Source organism: Dromaius novaehollandiae, chromosome 2, assembly GCF_036370855.1.
Source record: "Dromaius novaehollandiae isolate bDroNov1 chromosome 2, bDroNov1.hap1, whole genome shotgun sequence".
NCBI lineage: Eukaryota > Metazoa > Chordata > Aves > Casuariiformes > Dromaiidae > Dromaius > Dromaius novaehollandiae.
Window position 1 is genome coordinate 70,471,920 of NC_088099.1, and position 26,591 is coordinate 70,498,510.

At 37.0% G+C, this 26,591-nt stretch overlaps 1 protein-coding gene across 3 annotated transcripts in view; it reads right to left on the reverse strand.

Annotated features, from left to right (window-relative positions):
* Positions 1–26,591, reverse strand: part of LPCAT1 (lysophosphatidylcholine acyltransferase 1) — a 70,274-nt gene that overhangs the window by 15,832 nt on the left and 27,851 nt on the right. For 2 of the 3 annotated variants that reach the window (XM_026093895.2, XM_026093898.2), the window contains exons 7-12: positions 26,211–26,245; positions 23,531–23,585; positions 20,576–20,658; positions 10,403–10,528; positions 2,967–3,120; positions 1,836–1,934 (exon numbers count right to left, since the gene is read on the reverse strand). In XM_026093895.2, coding sequence (XP_025949680.2) covers positions 1,836–1,934; positions 2,967–3,120; positions 10,403–10,528; positions 20,576–20,658; positions 23,531–23,585; positions 26,211–26,245 — 552 coding nt within the window. The remainder of the gene's footprint in view (positions 1–1,835; positions 1,935–2,966; positions 3,121–10,402; positions 10,529–20,575; positions 20,659–23,530; positions 23,586–26,210; positions 26,246–26,591) is intronic. The other variant, XM_026093896.2, reaches the window with a different exon arrangement.

Sequence of the window (26,591 nt, forward strand, 5' to 3'; positions counted from 1 at the left end):
GGCTGAAAACAGCAACTATTCAAAGTCACACATTCATGAACCAGCCAGATCTTTTGATACCTCCCAACAAGCTGTGTGAAGATTTTAATGTACATGATCCTGGAAAAGGGAGGGAGAGGGGAAGGCAGAAAAGATTAAAAAAATACACACACACAAAATATACACACACATATATACACACACATATATATATTATACATACATACACACAATCACTTCACAAGTTTTATTTTCCTTTTTTCTTTTTCTTGAAATACTGTCAGCAAAATTTCCTCAGCCCAAGACCTTTTTTTTTTTTATCCTTCTGATCACTAGCAGGATAAACCATAAGCCAATGCCGCCCTCCTCTTGCTGAATGCTTCCCCATCTTAATGCATGCTATCTTTGCAGTTCTACAGTTCAGTCTGTCCTGCAATTAACCTGGGAACTCAGTTAATGCATCGTGAGTTCCGAAGATTACAGCAGGTACTGAAAAACAACAAACCTTGCAAGAAACAGTTCTATTAATTTTAGATTAGATGCTTCCAAAATAAATATCATTCGGTCTGAGATCTTATCTTTCTCTTAAATGGTAAGAGTATAATGCACATTTTGCATCATCACGCCAAATTTCTTTGGAATACTGCCCAAAAGCTACATTCAAATTTACTTAGCTGTGTTCATTTTATGGTGAACATACAGAGCTGGCCAGACAGCATGTGTCTATTTCCCCATGCTTCGCCAGTAACTAAGGACAGAGACCTCTCCGCTTTTCCCTTAGAAGAAACAGTAATAAGTTTACCCTCTAATTGCTGCTGATATTCACAAAATTTGTAGGAACTAAATGCTTTTGTCACTTTCTCCTTAGTCAAATTTGTTTGCCAAAGGGTGAGAATGGTAGATGCAAACACTAAACATTCACAGAAGACTCATTTCTTTAGGAAAGCATAGGGAAGAACCACCCCCCCCCCCCCCCCACAGGTATGCTGAAGAACCTGAGAAAATACACTCAGAAAATAAGGCTTCCATGTAGTAATATGCAGGGGAATGCTCTTAACTCCATTCATTCACTAGTGGTGACAGCATCAAGTGTTAGCACTCTCCAGTCTCAGTAACAATGGAGGCACAAGATACTGAGTTCAAGGGAAAGCGAAAAGACTGATACAAGATGTGTTGAAATAGCAGTATTAAGGAAATGAGTCAAAAGTAACAAATCAAGGTGTCAGACAAATCTACTGGAATGGCAAATATTCAGTATTGCTGCTGCCAGTTTCCCAAAGAGCCTGAACTAGCCATCTGTGCTGATGCTCCAACAAAATACTAGGGCTAGAAAATGATCAAGAGCACTTCTGGAGAGCTTAAGTCTGGGCAAAGAGCTTTCTTCAGAACTGCAGGACACTACAGAAACATGGTAAGACTAAAGGAAATGAAAGGAGAAATAAATGTTTCTATGAACATGTAAAAATGAATGTTTTGAAAAATGTTATTAACCTGGAGAGAAAAAAAAGATTCAACAGAATGCTATAAGCAGCAGTAAGCATAACTCATCAGCATTTAGTCTGGAGCAATCAGTACAAAGGACTGCAGTTCTGAAACTCACTGTGCTGGTAAAGATTCTAGCCAAGCTCCACAGAGATCAATGTCACTCTCCAAATTCCCATTGTTTTATATGACTGAAGCCCACACCTGCGGTTCATTCCCTCTGACTGCGACCCCCTAATCCAATTTTCATTAATATATTTTTTAAATGCAAGTACATATCAAAAGAGCATGTGAAACAAGATTCTGTAAATCTAGTGGCATCATTTCTAAAAACAAAGTATGTAAACCACATAGAGGAAGAAAATGCTGCTTACCTGAAATGCCAACTGAATTGTTTCCAGAGTTTTGGATGGTTTACACACAACTGACAGAGCAATAACAAATTCCCGTATGTCAATTATGCCATATTCATTCTGCAAAGGAAAACCTCACCTGAACACACTGCAATTTGTCTCAGAATTTTTATAAATACTTAACAGCTGCTACAGATGTAGAATATTCAGAAAGACCTTTACATACACAGTTGCAATAAGGGTCTCACTGAATGTGAATTACTTCAGTGCAAGAATCTGGGTGGTAAAACCTCTGTAGGCTCTTTTCAAAATCCCAGAAGTCATAATCCTGTGAGACACTGCTGCTATCATTACCCTACACTTGCATTTTTGAGGTTTTAAGACATTTTGAGGCATTAAGACATCCAAACTACCAGTTTAAAATTAGAATTAGAGAACCCAGGAACAAAACTAGCTTAAATTAAGCCCTGAATACATGACACCTACTCTCTGGCTTAGAGGAGAACATTGTGGACATAATCTAATCTCCTGGTCTAAATAACATCTCATCCAGACAAAGATAATGGTCATTTCCCCATCTTAGCTAATTGCTAAAGGAATGATAAGCTGGCTCATTTGCCAAGCTCCTGGATCCTTCAACATTTCAGGCATTTCCAGAACAACAAATGATTTATTTACAAGTTAAGGGAAACACTGACCAACAGATATTGCATCCAGTTGCAACAACAAGGCAGGCTTGGCCTGAACCAATCTTTTTTCCTCCTCATGTATTGCATCTAAAAACAAAACAAAACAAAAAAACCCAACCAACCCCCCCCCAAAAAACCCAACCAAACAAAAAAAAACAACCAAAAACCAAACAAAAAAAAGTCCAAACAAACAAAAAAACCCAAACACAAACGGTTGTGTCCAACTGATACTCCTTTTACCTTCTACCTGAATGACTGCTTTATTTAGTTGGCAATGCCATCAATCAAATGTAGTCTTACCTTGCTGAAAGGAAAGTGCAATAGGTAAATTCTACAGTGATATTCTCAAAAGCACTTAGCATTGGCTCAAATCAGACCTCAGTGAATGCAGTGGGAACAAAATTAGGTTACAGCAGAGTTTATCACAAGTGATACAATTTTTAAACATGGTGTTGTTTCTTACCTCATCAAAAAGGGCAAACATACATTCTAACGTGGGAGAAACTGGAAATTCCAAGTATGCTGAAAATCCTTTAAGATCAATCTTTTCTTTTTTCATTTTCATGGCACGTTCAGCATATTTATCAAGATCTCCTTCAAGCTTTTCTGGTTTCAGCCTAGAAAGCACATTATTTTTGCACATTTAAAAAATAAACCTAGTTTTAAAATAGAAGTATCAAGGTACTGAATGAAACAGGGAATGGTAATGGGGTAAAATGTTACAAATTCAGGATCAGAACTACTAAGTGACTTTTTTTTTTTAAATAAAATAATGGACCCTGATAATTTTGAGGCTTCCATTAGTTATTGAACTATGTTACAAATTATTATGAGGACTTAGGAAAGCTAGCCATAAACTAATTTTATTCTTATACATATGGCTTATAATCAAAGTAGAAGTTCAAAGTGTACAAGAAACACATCAGTCTAGAACTAGCTAATACGGAGTAGTAGGTAAAGGGAACTAGGTGGGATTTAGGTCACCTGAATATGGCCTTATTGTAGGACAGTAACATAAACCAATTACTGATTCCAAATTTACTAATGGCACTGAACAGGAAAGACCTGATACACTTTGCCTAAAAGAAGTCAGGGATGACATAATAGCGATTATACTGTTAATCCTGTTTGTTAGTCCTCACTTTTCACATTCTGTCCACAGTTGGATACTCTTGGGGGGCTATCCATCAAACAAGACTTTAGTAGCAAGTGTAGCTGCATAAATTTCCCCACTCTTTGATTGCAAAACCAGATTTTGATCTCAGGATTGGTGTATGAACAGCTTTATATTAATGGAGATACTATGCTGAACAGTTTTATTTCTTGTTAAGTCAAGCTTTTCCCCATTTTTGCTTCACAAAAATAGGTTTTATCATCTCAAGTATTTGCTGTGCTGCAGGTTTGCAGGGAAAATTAAGTTCTCTTCCCACTGTGGCATCCACCAAATCTTGATCTGCAGATTTGCTCTGAACTGATTTAAGGTAATGTGGGCATCCAAACTTTTCAGTATGAAGACAAAAGCAGCCAAAAAATCTACAACATTCTTCTCCAACATACTAAGCAACTCCATGCCCTGCATTTCTGATTTATAAGACCTTAACGTGCACCTTTTCTTTCACAGACCTATAGTTCCTGGAAAACATTCATGTGTTCTCCATCCTGACAGTACGGCATCTATCATCTGTTTTAGTCCTTGACAATATAACAAGAGCCAGATAACTCCCCTGCAGGCATTCGCTTTCCCTGGTATAATAGAAGAGTAGCAGGAACAACAACAAAGGAATCCGTGGAGAGTTTCAGATGCATACACAGCTTTGCTTCTAACATGTGGCATTACATAAGAACAGTCCACTAATCCTACCCAGTGAATATACATCCCCACTGTAGTAGCAGAAATGAATTCTAACTGTAGGATAAGGACAGCTGGCTTCTGAATCCTCTCTTCAGATAAGCCATCACTGACACAGAATATACAATCTAACATCTGTCCCTGTGAACCACAGAAATTTGATTTGGAATGAAATGACTCAAAATTCACCTTCTGGAAGAGAGTGAGTGTTCATTTCATGAGTAGCATTTGAGACTTGATGGGATTTCCTCTCCGCCAAAAAATAACTAAGTAATCTGAATAGATAAAAATTTGAAGAGCAAAACCTTATTTAAGAAAGTAACTGTGGCCTATCACAAATCTTAGACATATCTTGTGGTTTGGAATTATAAATATACAAAAAACCAAGTGAGCTAATCCCCCAAACAGTATGTAGATTTGTGAGGTAAACATTTTTAGCTTCAACTTCAGTATGAATGCATTGTACTTCCTGGCAATCCAAGGTGGGTTCACTTCCTTTTACCTCTTTCAGAATCAGAAAGTAATTGCTGTGTGGATGACTATGACCTACTATGCTGAAGTGTTTTGAAGCCAAGTGTTCCAAATCCCACAAGAGTTTCTTGTTCTGAGACTAGTGCTGAATTAATGTGAAATGGTTTGAATATCTCAATTCCTTTAAAATTGCTGCTTTTATCCCAAAGGAGGCTATAAAGGCTGGAAAAGCAACAGTGAATGCCTTTGCTCATGAAGTCATGTTTATTTGCCTAATGGCTTCAATGATCTCAAGTAGGACAGGATATAGCTTTATTTGCTGTTGTGGTGTTTTGCTTCATTTTTCTGTTCTTTTTAGCTGAGCACTTTGGCATGAAAATCATTCTTGAGCCCCTGAGGATGGAGAGGATGCATTTTCCACAATGAACAGCTCTGAACATTAAATCCGTCACAGCAGACTTCACAAGAAAAACCAGATTCCTGAAGGTAGGATATTTTCTGCATAACTACCACAATTATTAGCAAGTGAGATGTTTTAGCTGGTTTTAGCTGCATTTGACCATTTGAAAACAAACTCATTTCTTACATGTTCAGCATCTGCCAGCAAAAAACTCTTAGCATCTCACAGAGCTGGAAGTCGCATGTGAACATCTGGATCTTATAGCTAACTACTGTAAATTGCAAGCTCACAGAGAAATATGCCTTAAGCCAAACAAGTACAATACATTTGTGTTTATGTCGGCTGATGTTCTTCTGCATGACTTCTTGCCGTAATGGAGACTGAATACTAAACAGCTGCAAAACTGATCTTCTGAATACCCTGGCATACCCTGTCCCTTTCTTATGAGAGAAGGGCTATTGTGGCTGGTATTTGCTATACTGAGCCAGATCCACGATCCCCTAGTGTAATGGACAGCACTGCTTTCCGCATGAATGCAAACTGAGAACATCCTCCAGAGGTACTTTCTTGTACAGAAGGTCTTGGCACACTCTGAAGTCTCTCCAGTGTAGGTTAGGTGGGAAGGGTTATTACTGCATGGTTGCAAAGCTCTACCTACAGTCTAGACCACACCTTCAGGCAGAAATGGACAGCAAAAATTTGCATGGTGGTCTGGATGGTAAAGACTGTTGACCAAGAGCAGAACGGCACAAAGCCTGTGAGATAACTATCTCCTGCTTGTGGCTCTTATGAGCCACCATACAAATGTATGGGCACAGCCAAGTAGAAGCCTTGTGGCCAACTGGTTGGAGCAATATTCTACATCGGTGGTCAAAATGGAAGTACTACTTCATTTAGTTCATTCTTATCTCAGTACTAAGTTTTTTAAAGAATCAGAATTGATTCAGATTCTAAAATAAGTAGGTTTACTAACACTGAATTTCACCAGGGCCAGGGAGCACATAAGGAGGTAGATCTTGTAGGCTTTCTAAGGTTGAAGAACATTCTTCTGGGGACAGACAATTGTTCAGTGCAACAGACATTTCCGGTACTCATCACGTGGGTCCAAGAGTGCAGCAATATTCAAGTCCAGGAAAGCAAAGGTGACTGCTAAGGATGCAGAAAGAATTCTGAAAGAAATCGCTCCCCATCATTAAAGAGAAAAATTACTGAACTAAGCTAGAATAATTCTACTGTGAAAACTAGTAAATCTAGAGGGCAAAGGATTTTTTGCAATCCGACCTGAAAAAGAAAACATGGTGTAAACCAAACCATTTAAAAGAAATGGACATAAGAACAGCTATCACGTGTTTGATGAGAAGCACAAAGAACCTCAGAGTCTGTGTTGTAAATGCATCATAGCTGGTCAACAATCCTTCAAATCAAAGGATCCAGTGCTGTATGCATATCAATAATAGAACACACACTTGTACCACAACACCATATTATATTCCTGCTGTACTTAATATATTGCTTTTTGATGCACAAAGTGCAAGCTAGCTCTTGTACTAAATGAGAAAACATGACATCCTGAACTACAAGTATTAGTGCTGCCTGGCATCCAAGAAAATGAGAAATGAAAATCTTAATAAAAATCAGAGAGTAGAAAACAAAGATGACTAAAACAAAAGGAAATTAATCCTTGCTAGAAGTCCCAAATCACAACCAAGGTATTAAGTGAAAGCCCCCCCCCCCCCCCAAAAAAAAAAAAAAACCCAAGAAGTAATCAAGTAAATAATGCAGTACTAAATGTTAACAAATTGAAGGGCAAAAATAAGGCAAAAACAATACTGGAAGAGATCAGAGAGGAGGGGAAAAAAAAAAAAACAAAAGAGTGATAAGCAAATAGACTATCCTTAATCTGGCTAGAAGTTTCATGAGGCTACCAATGTTTTTTTTAAAACAATGCAAAAGGCCTGTCACTAAAATTACTTGAGCAAAATTTCAGGCTACATCAAGACTGATTTTATAACATTTGTCTAAGAGCAGTCAAAATATAGTAATCAAAAGATGCATGCCCTTTAGGGAAATCAAATGTAAGCAGAAAACAAAGGTAGAAGGTAAGATGGCAGAAATAAGACATCGGGAGGTGAAAGAAATGTTCTACTAAGTTAGGGTTGCAATGTGTGCAGTATTTGGCTTTTTAAAAAGGACAGATATCTAATATTTTCAGAAGATGAAAAAAATTACAACTGAGACTACTCATGACTAAAAAAATTAGAAAATCATTTGAATGAAAATTGAGCATTTTCTGAGAAGACACTGATGGTCAATAAGTTAGGGTTCTGTAAGAAAGCAGAACAACAATTAAGGCTAAAAGTCATCATAGTTCTTGGGCAAACTGAGTGCAGGAATTGGAATGAACAGAAATTTGAGGCTATAGGGACAAATCAAATCAGAACCTCTGAGTAGCTGCCTGCAAGGAGACCCTTAAGCAGCTCAAACAAATTTATCTCATAAAAAGATAGAGATGTGCTTTAATTGCAATGTATTAACACTTTCTCAGTGAGAAAATATCCGAAGAGCTCTTTAAGCAGTCAGAAAACCTTAACAAGCTTCAGCACCTGGAACGTGATATATATGCAAAGTACAAATGGGGAACCACTTTAAACAGTGGGCTATGTAATCGTGGGAATAAGCCATCAAATAAAACAGAGAATTCATAATTTCTGAAACTTTCAGTAAAGACTACACACAGTTTAGGAAACTGTTCATTAGTCAAATATACATTATTAGGTTCAACAAAAGTTTAACTGCTTGAGGAATAATGAACACAATTTGAGAAGGTCAGACTATGTGATCTCATCAATATGACAGTCATTTCACCATAGAATTGAGTATAAGGCAGCTGAGTTTCAGCCAGCTGTGACCTAGAAACAGTATAGCTGTGTCAGCACAGAGCCCAAATTAATACTCTTAGGGGCCCATTAGACAAAGCATGGGACCACACTACTGTTGCTACATGGCTTCTGGATTGGGGTTGGCTCCCATCCAGCTAACTGGAACACAGACTGAGCAGATTTTATGGACAGTGTTGATGAGTCCTGCATATATATATCACATGAACCAAAACAACTCTCCTATGTAGCAAAGGTATAAGATGATTTCAAATAATTTGTAACAATAATGAAACTGGATTTGCCTTACTTGAAAAATCTTGAATTTAAAACTGGATGCTTCCTGGAAAGCATGTTCTTGCTCAAAAACAAGTATTAGGACTAGATGCAAAAATCACTGATAAAATTTAAGTTATTCAGAGATGCAACTCGATGATCATAATGCTTCCTTGGCCTCAAAACCTTTGAATAAACAGCAAAATGACTGCATGTTTGATGGAGATACAGTCCTATTGCAAACTCCATCAAGCTGTGTCAGGAAAATAACCATAGTAATAGTCGTCTTACTGGCACATACTCAGATCAAGAGTGGATATTTCACCAAACATACAACTGCTCAAATCAGACGAAACTTCTGAGGTGTGGGGAACCTCACTCATACAAATGCACATAATTGTTTTAGAGGCCTTTGACAAAATAAAGAATCCAGAAAAGCATAATTTGAGAGAACAGCTGTAAGCTGAGCAGACAGAGAAGCCAGGCAATGTTACAAGAAGATTAAACTCAATCCCAGGATTATCAGCTGCACCATAAGAGGGTTTCTTGGTGGTGGTGGTGGGTTTTTTTTTTTTTCTGTTGTTGATTTTTTTTCTGTTGTTGAGTATAGTTAAAATCAGAGTTTTTGGAACAAAGCAAAGAACCCTCCTGATTCCCCTTAGAAGTCTTTCCTATGCTATTGGAAGCCTTTTCAGACAAAAGGTCCTTAAAATAAAGTAATATATACTCGTCACCCCTTCCTTTATCCTACATTCCTTATTATTAAATAACGAAGATAAAGATTGTGCACTATTGATGTGCACAAGCTGGAAGATGAAAGAAAAATTAGTGATAGGAAATAATTAAAATGTGGAATGGAAACATGAAACAATGTGCGATAGTTTCAGGTGAGGAGACGAGAAAAAATGAAAAGGAAAGGGTGTTTATATCTAAGCAGTTAAAAGGCTGAAGCTGTAAGATTAGTTTGTGGCCATTTGATAAGGTTAGAAGAGAAATGCAGAATAGTTGGAAAACAGCAACAAACTCAATGGCTGGTTTATGTGAATTCTTTCACTGTTTGGTGAAGCTTTTCTGAAAGGTGAAACCAGAAGAAACTGATGCCAAAAGAAAAGAGAAGAGATGAGCCACACTGCTTAAACTGCGCTTCAATTTTATTAGAAAGGACATCTAGCAGTAACCCACTCAAAAGATAAGCCATTTTTCTTGGTACTTTTGGAAAAGGGTTTTCCCCCTGCCTTCATTATTATGGCATTAACCCAGTCACAGGACTGTGTTAAGGCAGCACTGTTCTCCCTTCACAGGTGTTAGGGGGAAGGTCAGTTGACACTTAACTGTACCAAATATTAGGAGTCCCACAGCATCCCTGGCCCTCTTCAGGAGTTATCTTCTACTTACACTTTCATTCAGGAACAAATGCTTCAAAGACACACTGCTAAGTTGTCAGACTATAACAAAATTAATTTTACAATGTACTGTACTCATTAGGATGTAAGGGTGCAGGCCTGCAAGTGGAAAAAACCTGCATTTCTCTTAAAATGTGGGAAAATTGCTTCCCAGACGTGTGTTCCTCTTCTCATTTTATGGCCAGAAAAGAACCAAAGCCTCTTCTTATGCATAAGACTGCTTCCCAGTCGGGGGAAAAAGCCTGGAGACCTTGAGTATGTAGAAGTCAATAATTACATAGCTTTCCTGTTCAGATAACCAGAAAAGGATCTCCACTCCTTTTCTTACCCCTTGAAGAGATGACTTGATTTCCCACTAGCAGATGAGGGAAAAACAACGAAGGAATAATTTTTAAAGTGACCTAGGGCTGTTTTTCATCTACTGTCCCAAGGAAATTCTCTTCACCTTGGAAGCTGGGCATGGGATATTTGTCTCTAGTACAGTACTTTATTAGTGTTCCCCCAATTGTAACATGACAGCATTCCATTTGCACTCATAAGAGCAATATTGTTAGATGAGGAAAAAATATAAACACAGTTATATGCTATAGATGCATCTTGTATATAAACATGGCATATGCTCACCCAAGGCTTCTCACGAGCTTTGCAAATTCTAAAAGGCATGTGTCTGAAGGCAGACGAAGTTGTCCTTCAGCCAAAGCTAGCTGACAGTCTTCAAATGTATAGTCTGTCACAGAAACGCCCAACGCCCTTAAATAAGCCAAAGAAACATAGTAAGTGAAATAACCCATGAAACCTGAGCAGAATCTTTACTGTCCCATTTTGTATAGCAAGAAAACCTGTGATAATTACGCTCTATTCAGAAGAAAGATAAGGAAGTGAATGAACCCATAGGAGAAAGTTCACATACAAAGGATGAAATATACACTCTATATACCCATTGCAGTGCATCTATTTTAACTCTACAAGTATAAGAAACCATAAAAGAACACACAACACAAGTGTGTGGAGAAGAAAAAAGGCAATATACAGACTTTCAAATTCCTTAATTTTTCAATAGGAGTGAATAACAATAAACAGGGTTTCAAAAGTATTTGTCTAAAACAAAAAATTATTAATTTATCATTAATGTTTAATTATGTTAATTTTATCATTAATATTTAATTGTAATGTTAATTATTTATGCTATTATTACAGCAGCATATTAATAAATCAATAATCATCTGAGCAGAACAACTATTACCTTCAGGTAACAATACTAAAATTACATATTAGACAATAGTTTTAAAGTACACTGTTACAGTTATGCAGTATAAGCTCTATGCAAAGGATAAAACATAAAATATGTGGAGTTAACACATGAACTCCAATGAACTCCAAGAAAAATATAACTTTTAATGTATGATACAGGAAAAACAGTAATTCTTGAGTATTTTTTCTTCTGTATGTCACTTTTTTGCTTTACTTTGAATTTGAGGCTGTGTGGCAACAAAAACAACCATGACACTCCAAGACAATCTTGATATCGCAATTGCACTGCATTTGCTACACTGACGTTGAGAGAAAGACACTTCAGTTTGGAAGAGGCATTTAAAAATTCAGTGCACAAATTAAAAAAAAAGTATAAACTACAAATGGCTCCACATGAGTTACTCGTCTGCCATGCTTTCCAATATGGCCGATATTACTTATGTTAGTGAAGATTATCTCCACTATGCAGCCCTTCCTAGCCTGATAAAGTTCTTCTGAACCCCTCTTCCGAACTAAACTTCACTTTTTTCCTCTACAAGTTTTACTGCCTTATTACTACCACCTTTTTCGTCCGTAAAGCTAGTATACATTAATGACAAGATTGTAACAAACCCCTGAGGGTTTGTTCCAGAGTCATTCTTGCCTTGATGAAAAATCCGTATTTAATTCTACTCTTTATTGCAGCCATTTTGACCGAGTTCACCTCTCACCGCTTATTTCTGCTAAGTAACCTCTTCCCCAGAATCTGGTAAAGGCCTTTGAACGTCAATGCAAGCTACATTAGCCAGTTCTTTTATCCACCAATTAACTGTTAAACTTATGGAATTCTAACATAATAGTGAAACATGCACTTTTCTTATTACTAAAGCTACTGACATTGGTTTCTTTCTTTTTTCTGTGGCTGAGAAGGAGCCCTGGCCTACTCAGGAAGGGCACCTCACTGATAGATATTCAACCTCAAAAGTACAAAATATGTAACAAAAAAAAATTAAGTGTTATTTGTAAGCTACTTAGGATCATACGCAGTCATAGAGTATAGCAATTCTGGAGGAACAGCCTCCCCTCTGCAAGAAAAGCAAAGGGAAAGAAACAAAAGGAAAAAGTAAACTAAATCCCCAAAGGTATGGGTGCATGGGAAAGACATGTTAAAATATCCTACAAATGCTGAAGGCTGGATTGCCTGATATGGATGATCCTAAAAAGTTAAATTCAGTTCATCCAACTTCTTCACTTCTTGATCTGTTCCTATTTCATTACTCTACGCCTTCTTTGATGGGCAGTGTCCTAGGAGTTTGCGCAAATCAGTAAACCACCTTAATGGATGAACAAGAGGTTCTTACAATACTGCCATGTCTGGCCAATACTTCTCATTATATAGTATTTCAATATAGCATGGTATTAAACAGTATGAAATCAATTTTCTTTGCAAGAAAAAAGGGATGGAAGAAAAAGAGATTTTATCTTGCCAGTTTAAATTGCTTTCTATTCCCTTCCTCTTTCATACTCTGAACACTAGATCATTCCCTAGATCCCCTTAAGAGGATCTCCCTGACAACTGTCAGGGATATAGCTGAGTTCCTACAGCAGCAGTAACACAACATAACCCACAGGCAGCACTACCCAGAGTGGCATACATAAAGGGGTATGATAATAATCAAATCTCTCATGCAACCAGACACATTACAACAAATCTCATCAGATCTTAGGGAAACGGTTTGTATAATAGGCAACAGAAACATGGGAAGTTACAGGAGATCAGCAGAAGCATAGGGGAACTACACAGGAAAGAGGAAGCTAGTTAAAAATAAATTAAAAGAAGAAACTAAAGGGCTAAAGTGTTCCTTTGTAGTATAAACTAACACTATATTAGAGAATTACGATGAAGACGACACACTTCTCAAAAAATATTCTGTAAGGACAAAAAATTGCAATATGACTCAGCAACAGATTAAAGCTAGCACTTAGAAGGACAAGGCTTATTTTTTGAAAACATGTTCTGTCAAAGAAACCAACAAGTTAAAACATAACCATACAGAGACAAGCCACAGCAAGAAACAATAACTTGTTAAAAATAAATTCTAGAAGCTTTTCAAATACATCTAAAGAAAGATGACTAAGAAAGATCAAGCCATTCAAACTGGCAGGAAGATAGAGGCTTGACCGACTGCCATCCCAGAACCAACACTTGAGATTTAAAGAACATCTCCTAAATAACAGGCCCAAACATGTTGCAGAAGCCTAGGCAAAGAGAAAGCAAAAGCCATGATGCAGAACAGATTCCACAAACAGTGATCATCTTAGGGAATAATTTTTTTTTTTTTGTGCTAAGATTCTCAATTTCTTAGAGTGATGACAGACTTAGAGTTCAGTGTAAAGCGCGGATGCAGCTTAATTTACAAGATTTTCTACAGAACTAGTTACTAAACTATCGAACTTCAACTCCAAGGAGCTCTTTCTTACTTCCATTCAATTGTCACAAAAACAAAGATGATTTCTATCTGAAATTTGAGATTCAAATTGCAAGTACAACCCTGTGTTTTTAATAAACAGCTTTTCCTATACTTTCATTTGGAAGAATGTTTTTTTCCTTCATACTATCCCTACTTTCACAGCCAGTTAACTTGAGTTTACTCTTTAATGATCAGCAATTTTGTGTGGCCAGATGTGTACATCTGGCTTGACATATTTAAAGACCTCCTCCCTCCTTACCTTGCCTGAAATGCGAACTATACTCCTTTCATATCACACAACATGGAATTCCAAAGTCACCAAGAGACTTAACAAAACCTACTTTGCGAACTCAAGTCTGTTGCATGCAGTGCTTGTGCTTGTTATGTTCTGATTTCTCACACCAAACAGCTCCCTATGTCTGCTGCTTGTGCAGGCATAATGCAGCAATAAATTACCAAGTTTCTCATTTTCTGCATAGCAATCCAGTACACATGCAAAATTCTAAAGATGAAACAGTATGTGACTGTTGTAATATTACAGAAATGAGAAAAAAATAGTACTGAAAACAAAAGTGACATTCTCAATCTATGCTCCAATAAATACATTTCAAAAGTGTTTTTGCTATGTAATATTCAAAACTGAAAACTAATGTAGAAAATCCCACAAGCTGCTCAAGAAAACTTTTAAATCTAATGCAATCTTCAAGGGTTGCTGAACATAGTAAAAGGATATGAAATTTGCTATTTCACTTCAGAACTGAAAATAATCAGATCAAAGTTCCTCCAGGCTGCTATTCTGTCTTTGACAGTACTTATTAGCAGATATTTAGGATAAAATAAAACATGGTGGAAAGCACAATCCTTTTACCCAGTACTTTCCAATAACCACCTGTATAGGTACTTCTTGAGCCAGACACACTGTTTGCAACACTGTTTTTAGATCACTGATGAAACAAATTCTTCAAGAATATCTCATCTCTGATGAATCCATTTTATACTATTGAGTGCTTTCTATCTCTTCTGCTTTGAGGAATAACAGGCTCTCCTCACTATGCATTTCCAGAACCTTCACAATTTTACTGACCTACCGAACACTCCTGCGCTCAGTTACTTTTCTTCTTTCCAAAGCTGAAGAGCTCTCACCTACTTAGTCTTGGCAAGGGCAGATAGCCCTTCTTCGCTCCTTGTACGACTACTTGTGACATTCTGCAAGTGACTGAAGATCCAGTCATAAAAGTCTGGAGCTTGCATCAAGAATACGAAACCTCACTGTGGTTCAATTTTTTGGGGGGTGGGGGGGAGCAGCTACCAATGACTGCAGGGCACTTGTTCCTTGCATTAAGGAAAGGGGATTGTAATTGTAATTTTTGGCATGGATGAGAACTTGTAGGCCTGCACATCACAGACTTTGGAAGGGTGAAAGTTAAGGCAGGTTTTCTGTCTTCTCAGCACTTGAAAATCCAGTTCAAACCAGACTGTTGCAAAAATATTACTGAACTGCAAAAGTACATCTCCTTAACAAGAAAATAATCTTAGCAAGAAGGGGCACAGAATTAACCTGGCTCAGTAACTACATTTGCCTAATTGCCACACCTACTGTGTTCGCAGAGCAGAACTTTAAACAAGTGTACAGTGCAGTTGTCATCTCCATTCCTGCACATGGCAAGAAACCTAAACAAATGGATGCTTGTTAACTTAAGTGCTTCAGTAATTCCACTTAAACTGGTCTACATGCCTTTGATGCTATAAAAGGACAAGAATGGTCTTGAACTTCGAAGTTAAGTGCTGAGCATCCAACCAGTGCTTCTGCAGAATCACATATATGCCTTCAGGCAGCACAAGCACACAGCACAGCAGTATTTCCAAAGTTAGTTTTAAATGGCCACTGAAAATACAGCAAACAGTGAACAAACAGACCAATAAGCTACTGTAAACCACATACACCTAAAGTTATTCTTCAGAGACTGGCACCACAGTTAGTATCACATGCACTAGCAGATATCATGTACTGATGCTGTGAAAGCCTACAAGCAACACCTAATTAGCACCGTGTAGCACACAGACACAAAGGGAAACGGACACAGGAGTCTGTGGTATCTTTGGCCATCACCAGCATGCTGGTGGTGGTGGGGATTAATTCCTCAAAAATAAAAATGCAGTCCTTATATCAAGCTGGTAAGAGTCACTGCTTTAACAGTGTGATACGCAAGGACTTGCCAGAGAATACATAAGGAAAACATCTGTTTTCAAGTTTCTTCTCTAACACTGTCTACTGATCGATTTGAGCACCTGCAGCAAATATATGATAAACCATTCAGAGACATGGTTCTCCTCATGGTTCCTCCATGGAGGAGGGAGAGAGAAAGTTATATGCAAAAAGCAAGCAGACCAGACTACAAAGTTTTGGTATCTCTACAAGAAGTCCACATTTCTGGGATTGTCACAGAAGAGATGGTTAAAAACTAGTGGTTAGTCATGTATGTAGTTACAAGGCTGAGTTAAAACTCTAAGAAAGAGATCAGAAAAATGAAGTGCTCAGACCAGGACTGCTGCTAGAACTTCAGTTCTGAGGTACTTACTGTTAAAGAAAAAAAAAAAAAAAAAAAACCAAAGGTGTCTAGTTTTAATCAGTTCAAATACCTGCCATACGCATAAAAAATAAGCAAGTTTCACTTGCTTTTTTTCCTAATTATATTGGTTTAACCACACTCTTCCTTATTTGGAAGATAATTCCCCTTGAAGAGACTAACAAACTAAAGCAAAACAAGTAGTATTTATATATTAATAAATGCCTACTGTTCTTAGTGTGTAATTACTGAACAGGCAAAAGGCTGAAATCCCACAACCAAAAAAGATGACTTCTTTTTCCAGGGGAAAAAAAGATGAATTTTAAATGGATATCAACAAGTTCAAAATTATGATGCATAAGAAAAACAGGATGTAAAACTAAAACCAGAAAAAACTGCAACTGATACAGCTAAGAAGCGTAAGACAGTGTTTTTAAAGCATATTGCTAAGGGAAAGAAAAAGCCATGACATAACCTATTAGTAACTGAGGATAGTAAAATTGCCAAGAGGCAGAAAAAGCAGTCATATACAATAAACACTTTGCTCTGTATTATGAAATAGTTAAGATGACCTATCACATGAAGAAAATGAGGCTCTCTCCAATGCTTTAACAGCTGTAGAGATGTTTCCTTTTTCACTAAAGGAATTTTAGGAATAGGTACTTGTAAGGGTAAGGCCGAATGATTTGTTCCTAAAAATTCTAGAAGAGCTGGTTGAAGGCTCAAGCCTGCACACTGATAATTTTACATCACTACTGTAGTTCCAGTAAATCACAAGGAGTTAATACTATGAAGATAAAAAAAATAAATAAAAAGAACAAACAGGATAACGTAGGCCAGAAAGCTTGACATTCACCTAGGAAATATACAGAAGAAACAGGAAGTGATTAAATTAATAAAATAACAGCTAAAATTCAGGCATGTTCACTACCATCAATTACAGGGGAAAATATGTCATATAGATAAAGCACAAAATGGCAATTTTGGGATTGTAATTCATATTTACAAAAGTGAGCCAGTATAGTATCTTACACATTATATAGTATGACTTATTAGCGTGATGTTATGAGAACTGTATTAGTGTAATAAAGAACACAAAGTGAATTAAAACACAAGATATCACCAAGTTTAGTTTTATTTATTTATTTTTTAAGCAGAGTGCCTGCAGGGACCAATGCTGTATTTGAAGGCATTCAATATTTCTGGCAGTGAACTGAAAGCGACCCTAAACCCACTTCCTGATAACATTCTGTGGATGAAACAGATACTGACTACAGGGAGTAACAAGCAGAAAAGGCCAAAGAAATTGAAGACAGACAGACTCTCTCAAGTAAAAATCAAATGCAAAGCATAATAGGAAATAGAGTGAGGGGCCAAACTTTAAGCTGTGGATTAATCTAGTCTGCACACACTCCTTGTGCAGAACAAGAACGTGATCCACAAGAAGACAGCATGAAGTAACTATTTAGCAGCAGTGGCTATTCTGCATGAATAATTCCAGACATTTTTGGTTACAAACAATCCCCCCAAACAGGAAGAACAGCAAGCTGAGTGGCTGTAACAAGACTGCACAGGGTTCTCATTTTTTGCCCAATGCTTTTGGATAATAATTTTCCAGTGAGGTGGAAAAAAAAAGATTAAGGATTTTAGTGTCTATAATACTGGTAAATCTCTAGGTGAGATTAAGCAACACTTTTAAAAAGGAAATTTGATATGGATTCTTATAGATGCTGTATATATGTTGTAAAAGATCAGCCACTAAGGCTTAGATCTTGCTCATCCTCCTGGACTGAGTAACTTCTGGTCACAACATTCAAACCAATGAGATAATGATCAGACCTGATATTGTCCAGTAAAAATAAATCAGTACGTTCACATGCAAGCAGGCAGTAGATACTGGCAGAAAAGATGAACAAGACAAGTGGTGGGATTACTTCTGAATGCATCTTCAGAAAGATGCATCATTCCTTGTCACTCTGGATAAGTAGGAACACAAGGGAGAGGTGAACCTGCTCTACAGCAGTTAAGAACTGGCATTTCTTTTGTTATTGGTATGGCTGCCTGAGGGAACCTGAAACACAACAGCAGAATTATGCTTAAAGTCTTTGGCCTGAAATAAAGAGCCAAAAGGTGAGGCTCACTTTGGATTTCACTATGAACAACATTTTTTGGGCAAGTAAATTCATCCATTCTGCAAGAAACTGATGCCATTAAAAAAAAAAAATCCTTCAATGACACCATCTGCTTAGTCAAAAGTTGTTTATAATTAAAGCTTGAATCAACATGTAGAAGCAGTGCAAGAATCAGGCATCCCATCAAGTGCTTTGTTCAACAGTTAACAGAGGTTGTTTCAGAAGACAAAACTACAATGAAGAAAAACATTTCAGGAGTGGAAATTATATCTATCATTGCACTCTGCAAGTTCTAGCAGTTCTAGAAATCAGGGACGAGACACAGGGTTTTGCCACAACACCTGTCTGGGACTCAGGAATGCATTATTATTTGGGACTACCGCCCCAGCTGCTGTAAAATATCTAGTAGGGTTAGACTCTTCTTCCAGAAACATATGGGGATGGGAAAGAAGCAGACATTAAATAAATTATGAAGTGACCTATTGACATCAGAATGGTACACAGTCACCAATTCAACCTTGAAGAAAAGAAGAGAAGTCCTGATGGAGCAGTAAGACTGTCCTTTATTTAGTAATGCATGGTTTTAATGGGTGCAATGATAGCACCTAAGAGCACTGGAGGTGCTAAGACTGCAACAACTGCAGCTCCAGAGCAGATTGACAGCATCTAAATTGACGCCTCCTATACCAAAAGCCATGTAAAAGCACTGTGAGGGTTTTGAGAGCTGCCACTTCAAGTAAGCATTGGGAAATGGTCAGTAGAACAGGCACTCTCAATTTCTGTGAGTTTATCATCATGTTTTTAATTACTTAGATGAAACTAGGAAGGAATATTTTGCCTGTGCTGATGCTATTTTAACTGGCCCAAACTAATCCACAGTATCCAAAATTCAGCATTCTGGTTTATTTCTATCTGCATTTTAACTTCAGAACTTTGATATCCAAACACGTTTCCCTTTCACATCAACACAGCATCCACAGCCCTTTCTTCATCTCAAATCAAGCCATGCTTGCTATCCTCCATTCTGACAATCTTCCCTTCATATCTGCAGCCCATTTCTCATTGCCAGCCCTAAATGACTAATTCTTCAGAGATGGGAGGGAGAAGTGAAGGGGAGAAGAAAAATCATCTATCTCCCTCTCTGCATACACAGGGAAAGGAAGTCTTTAAACATGCAGTTTGTCAACTTCCAGAGTTTTTCAAAATTCATCCTTATGCCACACCAACCCTTTCATCTTTTGACTGGAGGAGAGTTCAGAACTGTTTCTGTAACAATGCTTTTTACCCAAAGTCTGAGAACAACGTTTATATGTTGTGCCAGCTAATTATCTTAAATTAACCACACAAATCTTGGAGGTCACTGCAACTCTAAGATGGGTTGATTCACATAGATTCTTTTGTTTTTTTCTTTTGTAAGGACCTTTTGTACAATGGACCAAAAATTGCTCTATTACAGAGCCAACATCCGTAAGAAACTCACAGATCCAGGTTCTGCTTATAAAACAGAGAATTACCAGTTTCTATGTATAAACTGGCCTTTGGCTGAAACTCGTATCTGAAAAACGAAGAGAAGTTACACAAAGAAAATTAAGATTTCGTAAGTTCTTCTGTAGGAGTATAAAGATGCATAAATCTTTCACGAGTTACTAGTGATCAGAGGCTTTTCTGTAAATACTGAAAAGAGTATCTGCAGACCTGACTAAAGGAAAACTTACTGAAAGGACATAAAATGAATGACAGTTTCATATATCATCTTACAAGTAAGAGAAAGTAATTAAAATACAACAAAAGAGAACTAAGGTCTGTATATTCAATCTTGGCCATATAAAACACTATAAACAAGTGTTCTTAGCTGAAGGTGAACTTTAATGTGAGGACAATTAGTATTTACATTGGTCCGGTGCTCAATTTCTAAAACAGAAGCAACTCACTGAACTTAAGTTCCCTATGCTTTACTATTTCAAATAACCATTAGCTGATAATGAATACATGACACTATTCTTAACCTCATAAAAAAAGTTAATTTATAGCTTAAAATGTAACCTCATTAGCACAAAATTCAGTTACATTAACTTAGAGCTTCAACCATACTTTTTCCCTCCAGAGGACTTAAATACCCACAACAGCACAGGAACTGGCTTGTTAAGACACGTAAAATGTAAAAAACCAAAACCCATGGAATTAGAACAGCTCTTGCTATATTTGTGGCTCCCCACCTTCCTCATATAACAAAATACATTAGAGAAGTGAATTGCTAAGTAAGAAATTCTGTATACACTACTACAGACTATAAGCTTCTTTGCAAGCAGGCAGCTACACTTCCAGATTTCATGACATTTATTTCATGTTAAAATTAGAACATACATCTATTTTTGTCACATATTACAGCATACTTACTTTGCCATTACACGTCTGACATTACTGGCATATAATGCTGGATTTTTTCTTTCTTCTTCTGAAGGAATATACACAGGTAGAAACTGCACACAGAAAACTGAATTATACCAAGAATACTTAACATTTTAAACAATCTGTATTGTAGCACTGCAATTAAAAGATACATACAGCCAGTTGCTATTTACAAAGCCATACTATCAAGAGAACTACAAAAACGTAAAAATTGAAGTCTTCACTGCTTAAAAATGCATCATACTTCTGGAAATTCATTCAGTAGTGTCTCTGCTCATTTCTTACCTTACGGAACCCAAATAAAGTTTTACCTTCCTTTCATAAATGGAACCAGGAAGCTTTAAATGATTTAAAACTATTAGCATTTTCTTGCATTAACCTCTTATGTCCAAACTAATACTTCTGCATTGTTCAACTCAGACAACTAAGAAAAACACCTGCTACATGAGCTTTGTTCTATACCTTGGATTTTTGGAATCCAGATGTTCTCAGGACATCAGGGATTTACTGTTCCTATTATACATTTTGAAACCATATACAACTGCTTAATGTACACATCAGAAGTATTTTTCTTTTCATTTGCTGGAGGTTTTGCAAATTCTCTTTCATATTGGAGACTGGATATTAATACAAAATTGTTAGAAAAATTCTAAACAAATGCAGATGGCCACAAGAAATCAAGTCACAACTGACGGAGATCTGTGATAAAAAAAGGGCAGCTTTCAGAATGGGATAGTCTGTGTTAAAAGACCGCCCAGCTTTTGGCTATGATGCTAAGTGTTCATTAAGCTATGATGTAAGCTCTGTGATCAGTGCCAGACTCCATAGAAAAACCCTCAAAACCTATCAGTTCAGCCAAGGAATTAATTTCTCAGATATAAGGAACAAAGGAACACCAATTCTCCCTCCACAGCCATTAGTATAAGAAAAATACCACATTCGGTAGGGCAACACCATGAGATAATTTATGCACCAAGTGAACAAAAACTTTCGTAATTCTGTAGAAAGCATCTTAAGTAAAAAAAGAACACAAAGTTTAGTTAAAAATTGGTATAGTTGCCTATAGTGCAAACTGGAAATTATGATTCAGGAATTTCCTACTAGCCCTTGTTTTCCAAGTTTTGCTTTCAAAATATCGTTTGTTATTTAAGCAAGTGCTTTTTATCAACTATGGAGTTCGCAGTATTTTCAGACTCAATCATATGATCAGCAGTACCCAAAATACTGCCATTAGATGTTTGTCTGTTTCTTAGAAATGTTCAGTGATAGAGACTCGACAAATCCTCAACTTATTTATTTTTTGCTACAGTTTTCCTATATACACCTTGACAATGGAAAACATACTACTCCTGTTTTCTTAGTTTACAAGTAGGTACACCATCCCAACATGATATAATATATAAAAGGATAAAGACTGTGAAGCTAACAGAGACGAAAAGATTGTTCCTTCAAATTCTGAGCCCAGTTCTATTCTTCCTACTCTAAGCAGCAAATTGTCAGCAATTCATTCATCCATATGCAGGGTAAGTTTGAATATGAGGCAATTCCTAATTTCAGGGGTGTTCCAATATCTGTGCTGAACTGGACAGAAATAGCATGGTCAGTTCAACAAACTAGAAATCTAACAGAGGAACTCTCAGCTACTGGAGACTGATGCATGGATGAATGCTGAAGCTGACAGGCCAACAAAACAAAGAGACTGAAGCCAAAACAAGCTCAGGCATGTGCAGATAACTATATACCTTTCTTCAAGAGATTGCTTGCATGAAGTACAGGACAGATGGGCTAATCTTTATGTTAACCTATTATAAAGTCTACTTGGATGTATGCTTCTCAATACATACGCTGGATGACATGCATAGTATGCCAGAACATGTATGATATGCAGAGGAAGACCAAACTAGCAAACCTCAGATGCCACTTGCTTCACAGCCAGACCTTACTGCCTGTTATCCAAGCAGAAACATATTAAATTGTGTTTGCTTGCTGTATACCTCCCTGAATTGCTCTATCTTCAGCAGTAATTCCGGTATCAAGAATAGTCTGTATTTGCCAGTAACTCTGTGCTGATGTAAGAAAGCAGGAAGAGGAGCCAATGAACTTCGGAGACGAGGGAAAAACCATGACTTTGAACACAGAACAATTCCCTCTTCCTCCACTGTCCTAAATCTGCAGCATCTCTTTCCAAAACCAGATTCATCACGTACCTCTTAAGTACTCTGCCTCACATAGTACAGCCTTACAACAGCTTTGCTCCTCCACTATCTCCTAGTTTCTGCTTTAGTACAGGGTGTTTCAGAAAGTTGCTGACTTTGTGGGTTTTTTGTTTATGTTTTTTTTTCTAAGATGACCAAAGATCGGAATTTGTTCTTGCGTAAGCTCCATATGAGCTACAGAGCAGCTACTGCCTCAAAAATCAAGAAAGTTCAGCAAAGCTCAGTTCTGCGTGAAGGAGCCCATTTTACTTGTGTAAGGCAGAAAGCCATGTTCCTGAGGCAGAGGAAAAATCCTGCCAATCAGTTAGCTTGCTTGTGTGAGGCAGTAGTTCCCTGGCCCTTAGACCGCTCATATTTTAACTGATTAAAAGGCAAAATATATATTTTTGGAGATACTTCTTTAAAAAAAAATACAGCCATGTATTAAAGGTAAAAAGAGCACACTGATCTTTCCAATGGACTTTATCATGTCAGCAAACATTAACATTACTTGAAAAATCCAGTACAAGGTAAGCAGAGGAAAAACAAAGTATTATAGTCTGATGCAAACTGAAAAAGCATCCAAGTGTTACACTCTGTTTAAGCAGGATAGAAGGAACCTTCCCCACAGAATTTCAAGTTAACATACAAAGACCGAATACAAACTTTTACAGAAGAATTAAATACAGTATTACATATTCTGATACTGCCCAGAATATAGAAATACACTTTTTTTTTTTCTACTAACCTCAATTTCCACAGAATTGTGGAACTGACACAAGGTAAGCCACAGAATTTCTAACCTAAAGGGAAGGGGGGGGGGGGAAAGGAAAGAGGGGAAAGAAAATTTGAATAAAGTGAAACAGTAGTACATTATGTCCTGACGTGTTCAAGTAACATTACAGTCCGTAGATATGATTGTATTCAGTTGTCAAATTGAAAGAAAAGGTCTAAGGGCACTTCTGCACATTATTTTCTGTAAGGTGCAACAAAAGCATTTCACACTGAAATCACATGTTAAAAGATACCCAGTGAAGGGAGAAGACCAACAGTAAAATAACACATGTACTAATATATATACACTAAGATATGAATGATGCATGCACAGTACGTAAATAAATAGTAAATCTGTTCCAGGAAAACACTGTATTCAGCATAGGGTTGGCAAGATTAGTTAAAACTGCTAAGATTTTTATCATTGCCTTGGTTTGGAATCAAAATTGATTATACTTCAGAAATCTGCTAATGAAATACAGTACATGTGTTTTAGCAGACTGAGACACAAGATATTGGAATCAACATGACCTTAGAAGGCAGAAAGATTCAAATCTAGGAAAGGATTTTGGAAACCTGAATTACAGCTGCACCAGTAGCTACATTTTATATAGTATCTAAGTAGTTACAGTGCTCAATAAGCATGTGGGGAGAGCTGGACAAAATCCTCTTAGACAGATAAAGTGCTGTTACTATAAGTAACACTCTACTCATTTTGCTATATAAGGCTGCAGTGTTGTTTGCCTTCTTTCCTGCTGAATTTCCAATACGGTAAAACAAAGACAAATGAAATTAGTGATTTTAAGTCATTGACAGGAAACATGAAGATCTATCTTGTACATCCTCTTCCAAGCACATAAAACCCCTTAAGTTACAAATACACTTGCTCCCTATCGCCTCTCTCTAATTCTGAAGGTATCTGCCACACACACACACACCCCGCTCCCCACAACCTTGTTTTTAACATGCTAACCTTAAATCATAAATATTAATTGGAAAAAAAAATAGAAGTGGTATCTAACTTAAAGATTCTCTGGCTATGGCATACAACTTAAATTTTCTCTACATCAGATTTGTTTTCAAAGCAAGTCCATTGATTTGCTGTGAATACTGCCAAACAAGTAAAATCTTACTTTCCAGAAATTGTATACTTTGTACGTGACAAATTTTCACTCTATTTGACTGTCTATTCAAAGTTGAGGTAGCCTATAAGTCTTCTGTATACAGAATAATCCTGTATACAACAACATTACCAGATTAAGTTTTGGTCAACATTATCAGAGATGAAGAGAGATGTTTGCTGAAAAACTGAAGACTGTGGTAGCCTTAACAGTATTTTTTTAGGATATCATAAATACATTTTAGGTCACTCAGGAGGATTAATCCTAATTAAATAAAAACTGTAATTTAAATTGGCCAAGTACATTTGCATAACATCACATGCTGCTTCAGAATTTGATTCAGCTTTCACTTAACTTCATTTGTTAGTAGCAATCAGCAGTTCTGAATGAGGCTACTGTTTTCGACATGTTAAGACGATCTGAGTCAACACTCCTACAAGTTCCCTCCCTCTTCCTCCTCCTCCTATGTGTTCCTGACACCTCAGGGAAGACACTAAGCCAGAAGAGAACTACTCACCTTTTTCCCCTCTGGCCAAGTTAGTTTGCTAGAGGAGTTGTAGTGCCAGCACAAGGCAGAACAACTCACAGGGAGAGACCAGAAATCCTTGTCTGCAGTAAACGCAGCAGCATTTGTTTAGCGTAGACACTGTCATGGATTCCACTACTCCTAATGTAATGATTTAATTGAAAGGGGAACCCTTAAAAGTGACCAGCGACTTCCAAGTACCCCCATCTAGATGTGCCCTTAATCAAACCTGATTCCTAGTCCATTTCAAGGTACAAGGCACAAAACTGTAAATTACTGGTATCCTGGCCAATCCAAATGGCTCTCTCATTACTACTAAAATACAGGATCTCAAGCAGGACATTCAAAACAAGTTCCCAAAGAGGCAGTTGATGGGAAACTATTAACCATGGAATTCACCTCCCCTTTATCTAGGGTTCAAAATTTTTTGTTTTGATCTTCATCTAAAAATTTTATAACTTTGACTCCAGCCCAAATGTGGAAATAGTGCCAGAAAGTGATTTTTTTTAAAAAAAGAAAGAGGCTACATTTTATAATTTACATTACACAAATTTGCTAAATATATTTAAGGTACCTCTAGAATAACATTTAATTTTAAATAAATCAAAGTTACAATTGGGCAATATTCTGAAAATAGTACTTCCAAACTCCTTTGTTGCGACGACTGTCTCCGCAAGTTCTATATAGACATACCGAACTGATATGCAGGCGCAGAGCAGAAGCAATTTGTTTTACTTCAGGTACTTGGCTCAACAAATAAATATATAAAAACTAAAATCCATTCCACAAACCATCAAAATTATAGTAGCAAAAGTATACCCTGTTTATATCTGGACTCCTCTAATTGAGTATTATCATACTCAGGGATGAAAGACACAAATTAATCCCAAGTAATAGTCCAATAACCAGTATATTCCTGCTTGACTTTGTACTTGTACAAGTTCATGTAAATAAAACTATTTAAGGAAAGTAATCATGATGCAAACAATAAAATAAAAGCCACTTACGCTCCTGGCCCTTGCCACGTCCATGTGATGGTGTCCTAAAAAGAGAAGCGTGACAGTTGCAATTAATAATTGTACTTTAAACTTCTGTTACATTATAGATAGTATGATGATGTAGGAGTATGACGTCTTCATGGAAACTTTGACGCCTTTTTTGCAAAACTTCTTAGTCCTATTAAGAGTAAGCCAATTACAGTAGGAATCAGCCTACCTTTTATGAAGCTAGGGAATACCCAGTAATACAGATCTTAACCACAAAACATCTATAGTCATAGAACACTTACAGATCCACAGATTTCTCAAATGCTCTTAACCTTGGAAAATAAAGTCTTTTACCATAAGCCAGTGTTCTTTCAGATGTACAGTCCATGCATACACTCTAAC